At 43.0% G+C, this 11772-nt stretch overlaps 1 protein-coding gene across 1 annotated transcript in view; it reads right to left on the reverse strand.

Moving 5' to 3' along the window:
• Positions 1 to 11772, reverse strand: part of myo7aa (myosin VIIAa) — a 210465-nt gene that overhangs the window by 132693 nt on the left and 66000 nt on the right. Inside the window, exon 3 of the mRNA XM_085794753.1 lies at positions 5577 to 5729. Coding sequence (XP_085650879.1) covers positions 5577 to 5729 — 153 coding nt within the window. The remainder of the gene's footprint in view (positions 1 to 5576; positions 5730 to 11772) is intronic.

Raw genomic sequence — 11772 nt, forward strand, 5'->3', positions numbered from 1 at the left:
CCTACAGGAGACTAATAAATGATTTTGACTTTGACTTTGAGAGAAAGACGGTAAAACGTGGGTCAGGTAAACAATACCACATCACCATGACAACATATTGTCACGCCTGTATTGTTTTGCCTCGTGCTGGCGGACCACTTATTTACATAGATGCTTGTTTATCCTGTTACATGCAGCGTCTGTTGTCTATCTAATGTCTGCCCGATTTCTCATGAAGGCAACATCAAAAATACGTTCAGATATGCAACCGCACCGCTAGATGGGGGGAATTCCTACATATTATACCTTTAATGCACAACAATGATGTAGAACACGGGATTACAAGAATCATGCAATAATCATACAAAAGTTAACATACAGCACAAGGCACAGCGCGGGAAAGCTAACCAATCACATACATTCACACACCCAATGCACACATGGGGGGGCAAGTGTGGGTTCAGTGTCTTGCCCAAGAACACTAAGGCTGTCTTTACACTGCATGGTTCAAGTGGCCCAATTCCCATTTTTTTTCCTCTTAAAGACCCCCTCCCATGAAAATCGTGTTTTTCGTGCTTTTCACATGTTCTCTTGGGATTTTTCTTGTGTTAGAGGACATATCAGCAGAAAAGGAAGTGCAAAATTGCATTTCTGAGTTTTTCTGCCTTCAAATTGCTGTGAACCAATGGCAGACGCAAACCGGCAGTTTCAGGGAGACTGGGGTTGACGCGTCACAACTCCAGGGGAGGGCACTAGTGCTACAAGCTCCCGCCCCGCTCTGCATCTGGTTCAGAGGTGAAAGGCTTGACAGCTTGGTGTAGCTGCCAAGGTATAACAGGTATAGCACACCTGGTAGAGCAGCTTGCACCGTGAGCATTGCTAATGAGCTGCGGGAGGGGGACTTTAAGTGTCTCAGATCAGATCTGTAACATGAATGTGTAATCGGGACAAATTCGCATAGAATCGGATATTGTCAGATCAGATTCAGGCCCTGTTATATATAGAAATAAATCAGATACAAATTGGACATCTGCCAATACGTCTGCAGTCTAAACAGACAGATCGGATCTTTCCTGGCAATGCGTGTCATACGTCATCGATGATAATATTAATTCACGTGCTCACGCGTCTCGCTGAACCTCTGTAGCCTGTGATTGACACGTGGGGTTGACCTGGACTACCGTGGTCAGCTGTAGTCAGCTGTGGTCACTGTCTGCCCCCCCCCCTCCCCTTCACTAGTTCTTGTTTTTATATACAGTAGGCCTAATATTAATTTCTATGCAGATTGAGGGCAAGCGTGGGAGTGTGAAAAGGGGAGCACGCGATAAACACCAGATTTCATGTTTTCCTACCGGCAAAAACTGAACCGAGCCGATAAGAAATCAAGAGAGGAAAAAACAATACACATTTGTGTCCAATCCAAGAGGCTGTCCCGTCCTCACTACATGAACGACGGAGGATCGAACGGTGGCACAACTGTCACCGTCACTGTCAGCTGCTCATCTCACAGCAGCTCCGCTCCACGCAGCTACTTCACTAACTTTATTTAGCAAGGACAGTCGTTCACTTCGTAAGTGACGTGTTGGATATAAACTCTGAGCACCAGACTCACCTTTGTTTAAAAATATTATGGGATCATAATCCCCTGTATCAAAAAAAAAAATCACTAGTTCATTTCCAGCGGGTTGTTTCATGCAAGCACAGCAGGTGTAAATGCAGATATCAGATATGGGTCACTTCTGATGTAAATAGACAGTCAAAAAAAATCAGATATAGGCAACAAATCAGAATCGGGCTAATGGAAAGGGGCATTTACTCGTAGTAATCGCGGAGTGCTCCCGGTATGAATGAATGGGCTTCCGGTAGACTGTTCTCATACTTCCCGGGTTTGAGTGTGGCTGCGGTGATTGGAGTGACGGTTCATGGTGGGCCTGGCAGGGTGTGATGTGTGGATTTGTGAATGGGGGGGGGGGGGGCAGCCACTTGGCTCAACCAGCTGAGTCGCTACAATGTGTTATCAGCTGGCTAACATGAGTTGGGATCATCACTATGTTCCCCGGGTCCTATGTTCCCCACTTTGTATGGGACAGGGGAACATAGAACCCTTTTTCTAAAAAAAGGTCCTGTGTTCCCCGCTTTTCCCCAAAAGGGTCCTATGTTCCCCTCTGTGTCCAGACCGGGGAACATAGAACCCTATTTTAGAAAAAGGGTCCTATGTTCCCTGCTTTTCCCCAAAAGAACCCGGGGAACATGCAATTTTTGGTCCCATACCTGGAAGTGGAGTTGTGACTAGGCATATTTTTGCCTATTTCTGAGTGAGAAGTTGAGTTGTGACTTTGAGTGAGAAGTCTAATTGTCCCATTGGTTGGGTTTAGGCAATGAAGAAAGGAGTTGGTTAAGTTTAGTAAAAAGACCAAGTAGAGGCCAGACAGGCCAGATAGATAGAGTCCAGATAAGTAGAGAGAGTCCATCGACCAGCAACAGCGGGGAACATAGGACCCTTTTTTTGAAAAAAGGTCCTATGTTCCCCGCTGCTACCGGGGAACATAGGACCTTTTTTCAGAAGTCCTATGTTCCCCAGTATGTATTGCGACCGGGGAACATAGGACCCTTTTTGAGAAAACCGGGAAACATAGGACCCATTTTCAAAAAGAGGGTATAGGGAACATAGGACCCGGGGAACATAGGTACGCTCCCCATGAGTTAGCTACAGTAAGTATCTTCAGGCTTAGTCACTTAGAATGTATCAAAAATCCAATGATGAACATTAATGTTTCTAACTCACAAATTAGAGCATTTTCATGTAACTTGATAGAGTCTGTTCAGCATATCTGTGAAAGTAGGCATACCTGTATGGTAACTCAAGTATTCCAACAGTATCCCTTGACTGCAGGCAGCAGAATTGGGCTTTGAGGCTTTGTCATTTTCTGCTGCACTTTGTAGTTTGGCCTTGGTGTCTCGCACTCTCTCTGTGTTTCCGCAGATCCACCGGAGCTCCATCTCTCTGCACCAGCCGCCGCCTGCATCGCCCCCCTCCCACCCCTTCCCCTGCTGTTAGACCGGCCTCCCCTTCCTTCCCATGGACCAGTCTGCCACCCAGTCCTCCCATCGAGCTGACCGGCTCTCCCTGCCCCCCCCCCCCTCCCCCCCCCCGCCCCCTCCCCTCACCAGAGACTGCCTTCATCAACTCCTGCTAACATTTCCATATTTCGCACATTCTGTGACAAACTGTAAACTGTTTTCTTGTCTGTAACAACATCTATTGCACGTCTGTCCGTCCTGGGTGAGGGATCCCTCGTCTGTTGCTCACCCTGAGGTTTCTCCGATTTTTCCCTGTTAAAAGGGTTTCCATGGAGTTTTTCCTCAGTCGATGTGAGGGTCTAAGGACAGAGGATGTTGTTACGATGCCATGTAAAGCCCTTTGAGACAAACTGTTTGTAAAAACGGGCTATACAAATAAAATTGCCTTGCCTTGCCTTGCCTGACAAACTAGTGCTATATTTAACCACACTCACTGATGAATTGGGGTGGTAAGTCCATAAAATGAAATAGATACACTGAATAATGAGAAGGCACCTTACAGATGGTATGACAGGAAATTTACCATGATTTCACTTAAGTTTAAGGTTATGTGACAGAAAAATCCTTACATGAAACATTAAAAACATGCAAAAAGCATGCATTTAGAGATACAGAATAAGACATTTACTGCATATTGCTACTTATCATGCTGTTGTTGCATTAAAGATGTGCGTTAAATACATTTATATTCGGCTGAGGTTGCATCTCTGTTCAGTCGTGTTTGACATCCACTTACCCTGCCACCACAATTAGTCTTCAGACAGAGAAGGAGAGGGGAAGGCGGAAAGGAAGGACAATGAGAAGAGCAAAAGGAAGAATAAAGAAGCAAAAAATGAGATAAAAAAATTCCATGAAACAATACTGTGAGAGTTTCCATAAAGTAATTCAAGCACTGGATAAAGATTTTAAAGCCTTAAGTAGGTGATTAAAGAAGCATTTGCGATTTTCCCTTTCTACTTCAGCACTGCATCAAGTTACTGCAGAGATAGCAAATTCGAGGAAGCCAATGAAGTAGGAAATAAAGCCCATGATGAAGTTAAAATTACCTGCCTAATTAAAATTCTCAAAAGAAAACTTGTACTTATATAACCTATATTGTGTATAACAGGAACAGCTTTACACTTGTTCATGCAATTTTCCAGTAAGTCAGTCATGATGTTGCAGTGTAATGCATAAAACCATCACTTATTGTTATCAAAGATCAGAATGGGGGTAAACTGATTGTTGGTGACAGACTAGTCTGGTTTCAGTATCTCTAAAAACAGCTTGTTGATGAGAGAGGTCAGAGAATAAACAGACTGGTTGGAGCTGATAGAAAGGCTATGGTCACCTATATAAACACTCACCCACACTGCACAGATGAAGACTTTAAATAGCACGGCCTGGTTTGAAAGATCTGGATTTCTGGTGAGGCAGCAAGTGGTCGGGTCTGAATTTGACATCAACAGCATTTATCCAAACTGCCTTGTGTCAACAGGCTGTTTTCTTGTCACTCATTAGGCCATAATACCAATCAATTATGTCCAAAAGGAGGGGTGCTCTTGCGCTTCAGCTGGTGAATCGGTGCTCTCAGACAGGACCGGTAATAGAAAGGTGCGATTGGGTCACTTCAACGAGGACTAAACCCAAAAGAAACAACTGGAGCACTCGATATAATGCAGAAGTTTAATGAAGGTGCACAACACCAAACGTTTCGACGCAGCGTGCGTCTTCGTCAGAGGTAAGCCGAACATAGGGTGACACAGCTGGTTATTAAGTCACTACCAGGAGTCCATTCATTTCATTGGTTTACGCCGTAAGCCAATGATGTTCTTACACTCACCAAATGGGCGATGCTTGATCAAAGGGCAACTTAGGCCCGTCCACCAAGAAAAGGCTACACAAATATACAAAATAGCCTATAATAAAAACAAATAATTAGAGCAATAAGAGATAAACATATACAAATGGGAAAGAATTAATTAGACATCACAATCGAGCAGCAAAATACTATTAGAGGAAACATGATAAATTGAGTTCTTCGATTTGTGTAGCCTATTCTTGGTGGGCGGGCCTAAGTTGCCCTTTGATCAAGCATCGCCCATTTGGTGAGTGTAAGAACATCATTGGCTTACGGCGTAAGACAATGAAATGAATGAACTCCTGGTAGTGACTTTATAACCAGCTGTGTCACCCTATGTTCGGCTTACCTCTGATGAAGACGCACGCTGTGTCGAAACGTTAGGTGTTGTGCACCTTTATTAAACTTCTGCATTATATCGAGTGCTCCAGTGGTTTCTTTTGAGTTTAGTCCTCGTTGAAGTGACCCAATTTCACCTTTCTATTACCAATCAATTATGGTTTGGATGCCACAGCCTGACTGAGTGTCATTGCTTAATAATTTCACCCCGTTGCATGTAGTCCCATCAACATGGAGCAGAGTCTCAGAGGAATGTCTCCATCTGTATTCATACCAGTTGGGACTTTGGGGTTTTCAAGTAGAGGAGTCATTGAGGTGTTAATACAGGAATACTCACATATATAAGTTTTTCTCTATATCTGATGAGCAGGTTACGGAGAATTCCAGCTTCATTGAGGTCTCCCAGGCGGATCATGTCCTCCACACCATGGATGGAGGTAGGGTGCATTGGCTTGATGTTGGTGGCATTCTGGGGGGAGATCCAGTGCTCCTGTAGCGGTAGGAAGGTTATAGGTGTTTGTAAAAGAAAACTGACACAGCACAGTCCTACAACAACCTTTTGGTATTTGTGTGTATTCCTTATCCAAAACAGCGACAATATAGCTGGATTTCCATTTTCAATAGTTCAACTATTTACACTCTCATAATTTCACTTAAACTCGTCAGTAAGTGGACAACAGAATTTCTAAAACCACCTCCTTGCAAAAAAAAAAAAAAAAAACTCCACCGAAGCAAACAAAACAGCCAAGCCTTCCCTGCTGAGCAAAGTTCACATGTGAAAGTTTGCTTTACTTGAATTGTGAAGTTATGTTTCTGTTGTACGGAAGTTTCCCCAATTGAAAGGGGTGGCATCCACCCAAAGACGACTGGATCCACTCAATTAAGCTTCCTGCACATTGCTTGTCCTATTTCTTTTATGCATTCATTTGCAGGTTTGACAACAAGAAGATTAATTAGACACACAGAAAAATATATTGTAAGACAATAAAAATTTGACATCACTGAAAACAATATAGCCTACCGCCAGTATGTGTGAAAACATACACCATGGCCGCACTTAAGTTTTCAAAGAAAGTGTTACTCATATAGCCACAAACACAATGGTACTAAAGACTGTCATATTTGAAAATAATTTGTTACATTCATTACTTTTGAGTTACTTTCGCCAAACCACAAAAATATGACTAGGCATTCTAAAATGCTAAAATGTAGTTTATTGCAGCTGATTATACATTCAGTGGAGGGTGTTGTAGCAACTGTGTAGGCCTCTAAAGCTACTAAAGCTACGTTTTGGAGGCTATATCTACTAGGAGTAACTGCCTAAATGACAGCACGTGCAAACTGCAGGATTGAAATTACTAGTGTTGTTCCGATACCATTTTTTGGCTCCCGATACCGATTCCAATACCCTGCTGTGCAGTATCGGCCGATGCTGATACCGTACCGATACCACGCTGTTTAAACAGTAAAAACACCCTAAACATTTAGACTCTGACTTTAAAGGACAATTCCAGGAGAATTCAACTCGGGGGTGTATTTTCCTAACATTTTAGGTCTAAAAGAAGGAATCTGAAGATTTTCAGTTTAATCGCCCCTGTTTTGCGGTAGTTGTGTCTGTCTCCGCATCACCACGGCAGCAATGAATGGGAGCGGATGCAAGTTCCGCTGCTTAGGCTGTTTACATCCCTCAAAGCAGCAATTTTTTTCCCACAGACAGCGTCAGATGGCGACTCAAACATGCACCCAGAAGTTTATTTACTTCAAGCAAGCCGACATGTTTGTAAAACAAATTAAAAAAAAATAAAATCAAAGTCTCCCAAGTTGCCGTGCTCGGTGTGTTCAGGTGCAGTGGGAGCTATATCATCAACTCTTGACTTGCTTCAATTGCACATGTTTTTCCACATACAGCGTCAGGTGGCTACTCAAACATGCGCCGAGAAGTTTTTTTTACTTGAAGCAAGTCAAGAGTTGATATTTCTGTGTTTATGACACAAACGGTAGCTTTCCCACTGCATGTGAACACACCGAGCACGGCAACTGGGTCTCGCACGAAACTCCGGGAGACTTTAAATTAGATCTAGTTTTACAAACATGTCAGCTTGCTTGAAGTAAATAAACTTCTGGGTGCATGTTTGAGTCTCCATCTGACGCTGTCTGTGGCTTTGAGGGATGGAAACAGCCTAAGCAGCAGAACTTCCATCCGCTCCCATTCATCGCTGCCGTGGCGATGCAGGGGACAGACACAACTACCGCAAAACAGGAGCAATTAAACTGAAAATCTTCAGATTCCTTCTTTTAGACCTAAAATGTTAGGAACATACAGCCCCGAGTTGAATTCGCCTGGAATTGTCCTTTAAGTTGAACTTGTTCTTGACCAACACAATAGATTTGATACTGTACATACTAGGGGTGTCACGATTCTCCAAATCCTCGATTCGATTCGATTTTCGATTTTAGGGTCACGATTCGATTCGATTCTCGATTTTTTTTCTTTTTCTTACAGCACAGATGCCTATGCTATTTTCAGACTAGTCCAGTCTACGATCATTGGTTTTATTCATCAAATTTTGTACAGTAAATCTTATTTCAAAAGATGAGATACATATAAGTGATGCAATTTCCATAATGTATCACATTAGGCACTAATGGTCACATTTTAATAATTTATTTACAATATAAAGGTAACATGCCCCCAAAAATCATGATCCAGGGGCCAAAATTGCCCCCAAGGTTTTGAAACAAATATATTTATATCTGTACATTATCATAATTTTATTTTCATTAATTTACTGTCGTGTCTCATTATTCTCCTGATGTCGGCTTAATGTAATGTAAACGAGATTGTGCTGATACGCGAGAGTCATGTGACAGCGGGGCAGAGCTGCAGCTGCTGCGCTGCCATGGACCTGATGACCAGGTCCTGATCAGACTGGCGGTGGTCCACAGTCAATCAGTCCCGACCCGGATCCTCCACCGTCACCAGATCCCCCGAAAGCCCTCGCAAATAATACATCGACAAAAAGTGGCAAGTTGCACCTTTTCGTCGGCTTATTATTTGCAGGGTTTTTTTTTAGTTTTTTTTTAAAATCTTAACGTCACTGCAACATGCGGCTCTCAGTGCTTGTTGGTGTTGTGTAGTTAGAGCTGTGTCTCCCTCCTGTTTCCCAGGTAGGAGGGACAATAGCCCACCAGGCCTGGGTGATAAAACGCTATAAATTGTGAAATAACTTTTCTTCGATAGAAATATGAGACGTGGTCGATAGTTTTCATTCATCCATGTTTTGGCAAATAGCCAATGATATTGAGAGTTGCGCCGTGCCGAACCAATCATGTGGCTGGAATAGAGCCAGTCAACATGTGCATTTGTTTGGGTTGCACATCAGCTGACACCGCAGGTAAAAAAAAAAAAAAAGAGAGAGAGAGAGAGAGAGAGAATGAGAATGAGTGAGTGTTGTCTTGAAATAAAAAAGTAAAGGAAAACTCTGATTACTGTATTTAACTACTTAAATCAAAGAAGCATAAACTAATTTGTTGAACTCAGCCGGATGTAAACATTAATAAAACTCAGTAACCAATCACACAGGTCAGGACAGTCTGAAGACAGACAGCTCTGAGGTTGAAGTTTATAATAATGAGATGAGATGAGATGCACCTGTGACTGTGACAGGTCTGTAGCTACGTCTTGACCACATGTCAGCAGATCAGCTGCAGCTCCGCTGTTCTCAGCTGCACCGCGAGCCGTTTAGCTCAGGTAGCAACCGGCTTAAATACGGGAGGATACTGTAAACCGGAGCGCATCCGCTGTATTTATCAAAGCTTGGACGCTCTGCTGATGCACCGGGTCGGTTCGAGCTGCGTTCAGGCTACATTAAAACTCCTCAGGCAGCTCAGTGTCGGCGGCTTTTTGAATCGTTACACACTGGTTTCTGTGTGTTAGCGATGGTACAGCCTGAGGCCAGTATACAACAGGTAACAGTGTTGTTGTCTCTTTTCACCTCCTCTCTCCCTTGTGTGCTCAGCTGCGCTGAATCCAAGAATCAAAACATGAGCCAATAAGCAATCAATGCAAAAAAGAGAAAAATTAATCTGTGGTTTTCAATAAATAATAATAATAATTCAGCAACTGACTGATGTTAAATAAATTGAAGATCAATAATCATTAATAATCGAAAATTGGTCTGTAATCGACTCGAGACTTCTATAATCGTAATCGAATTCAATCAGGAAATTGGGCCAATTTACCACCCCTGAAATCCTGTAAAAACAGCGTCCAATCATCTTTAAAGGTACATTGTGTAGGAATTCCTCCCATCTAGCGTTGCAGTTGTATATCACAAACAACTCAATCGTATTTTTCATGCTGCATTCACCTGAAATTTGGCAGACGGCAGACGGACAACAGCCACTGCAGGTAACGGCATAAACAAGCCTCTATGTAAACAAGTGGTCCGTCAGCACCAGGCAAAACAATACACGTGACAATATGTTGTCATGGCGATGTGGTATTGTTTACCTGACCTACGTTTTACCGGCTTTCTCTGGACTTCTGTGACTAAAATGACATCTGGTTTGTTAGCAACGGCCGTCTGCCCGACTGCAGGTGAATGCAGCATCAGTGTAACGGGGACAGCTCTCCATTCCGACACCACTCCACTTTGTTCCGAAATACCCCCACTTCGAAACACCGCTGTTCCGACACCCCCCCCCCCCCCCGCAGCTGTCCAAGGTGCTGAACCGCGTGACGTTGTTTACATTCTGTGTTGTGGCTTGTCCGTGAAACGTGCGCTGCTCAGGGACTGGGCAGATCTGTCCCACCTTTCTCCCACACAGTAATAGAAATACACTTTTTTTCTCCCCCCCCTGCTCCGCTCGCGCGCGGCTGAACCCGGCTTGAGCTCACACGGGCACGAGGCTGCTGCAGCCGCCGCTCGTGCTGACAGCTGACTGAGGGAGATGCTTTGGTTGGGCTTAGGCAATGAAGAAAGGAGTTGGTTAAGTTTAGTAAAAAGACCAGGTAGAGGCTAGACAGGCCTGACCAGGTCAGTGTATCTTTTGGTCATTGGATTTTCTTTCGATGAATGGGAATTAAAAATCAAAAATCACTGGTTTATTCTATTTTCGTTTTGAAATACAAAAAATAAAATTGAAACACAAAGTGCTCTTGTTTTTGAGTGTCAAAGAACAATTAACTAAATTTTAAAAACAGTTTGATTTTCATGTTCTATGTCACATAACAAAAAATAAAATCAGCAGTCAACAGAAACAAATAAACAGACCAAAAACACTTCTTTTTTTAATATTTTGACACCAAATGTTGTCATTTTCAAGGCAAGAGCGCCAATGAGCGCTACGGTACCTGTGTGTCTGTGGTTCTGTAGGCCAAAATCTACTCGGATATGATTTCAGACAGTAAAACAAGGCCTGACATATACAGAAATCAGTACGCATATCAGATGAAAGTGGGGGCAGAAAGGAGATTTCAAGATGAAAATGGCAGAAGCTTGAGTCCCCAACGTACGTCACAGGTGGCAAAAGTTATAACCAAAATATGGACCTATATATCTTGCTATATCTCCCTTTTCCCTTCTTCTACTCTGTATGTTGTGAGCATGAAGACTTTGTCCCCCGCCAATAGGGGGGGGAAACGGGTCTGTTGTCCTAGCCCAAGGCATTAAATTATAGAATACTGTTTCAAAATAGGCCTATTTGTGGAAAAAAATAGCTATATAATATTTGAGTTGGGGGTGGGGGTCCTAAGACTATCTCGTTCCAACCTTGTTCCAACCCAGGCCCAGGCAAGACTATCAACTGGCCTGATAGACCAGTCCGAATCCGGCCCACAGCTTTGCCTTGTAAATGACAACTTCCAGTGTCAGTGAATATGAAGATAAAGTTTGTTTTTTTGTTTCTGTCGTCTAGTGATTTTATTTTTGTTATATGAAATAGAACATGAAAATCAAACTGTTTTTAAATTTTAGTTAATTGTTCTTTGATACTCAAAAAGAAGAACGCTTTGTGTTTCAATTTTATTTTGTGTATTTCAAAATGAAAATCCAATAAACCAATCATTTTTTGTTTTTTAATTCTCATTCATCAAAAGAAAATCCAATGACCAAAAGATACACTGACCCCAGAAGCATAATGCACATTATATATTTGCTTGTTTTGCAGTTAATTATGCACATGATCCGTTTCGACCCCAAAAAGGAAAAAAAGGATCACTGCGCACTGCGCACTGGGGGTTTCCCCCAATAGCCTTTTCGGAGTAGCGGGGTCTTTAGAAAAAATAGAAAACCCCGCTATTACGATGAATGGAAGTCTATTGTCGGAAAGGCGGGGCTTCGGAAAGGCGGGGTGTAACCCAGTGTAACGCTCCATTCCTCCTCACTGCGTTACCACGGTGACTTTTCACAGACGCCACCTTGACCTGAGCTGACAGCTCCGGTGTCTCCGCTGAGTTTCCGTGGTTTCCTACCGTCACGCTGCCACTGAAGGTAAAAACATGGCGACACCACATGGGAGCCAGCACCGAG

Source organism: Trachurus japonicus, chromosome 13 (genome assembly GCF_045865225.1).
Source record: "Trachurus japonicus isolate A0001 chromosome 13, Traja_1.0".
Classification (NCBI taxonomy): domain Eukaryota; kingdom Metazoa; phylum Chordata; class Actinopteri; order Carangiformes; family Carangidae; genus Trachurus; species Trachurus japonicus.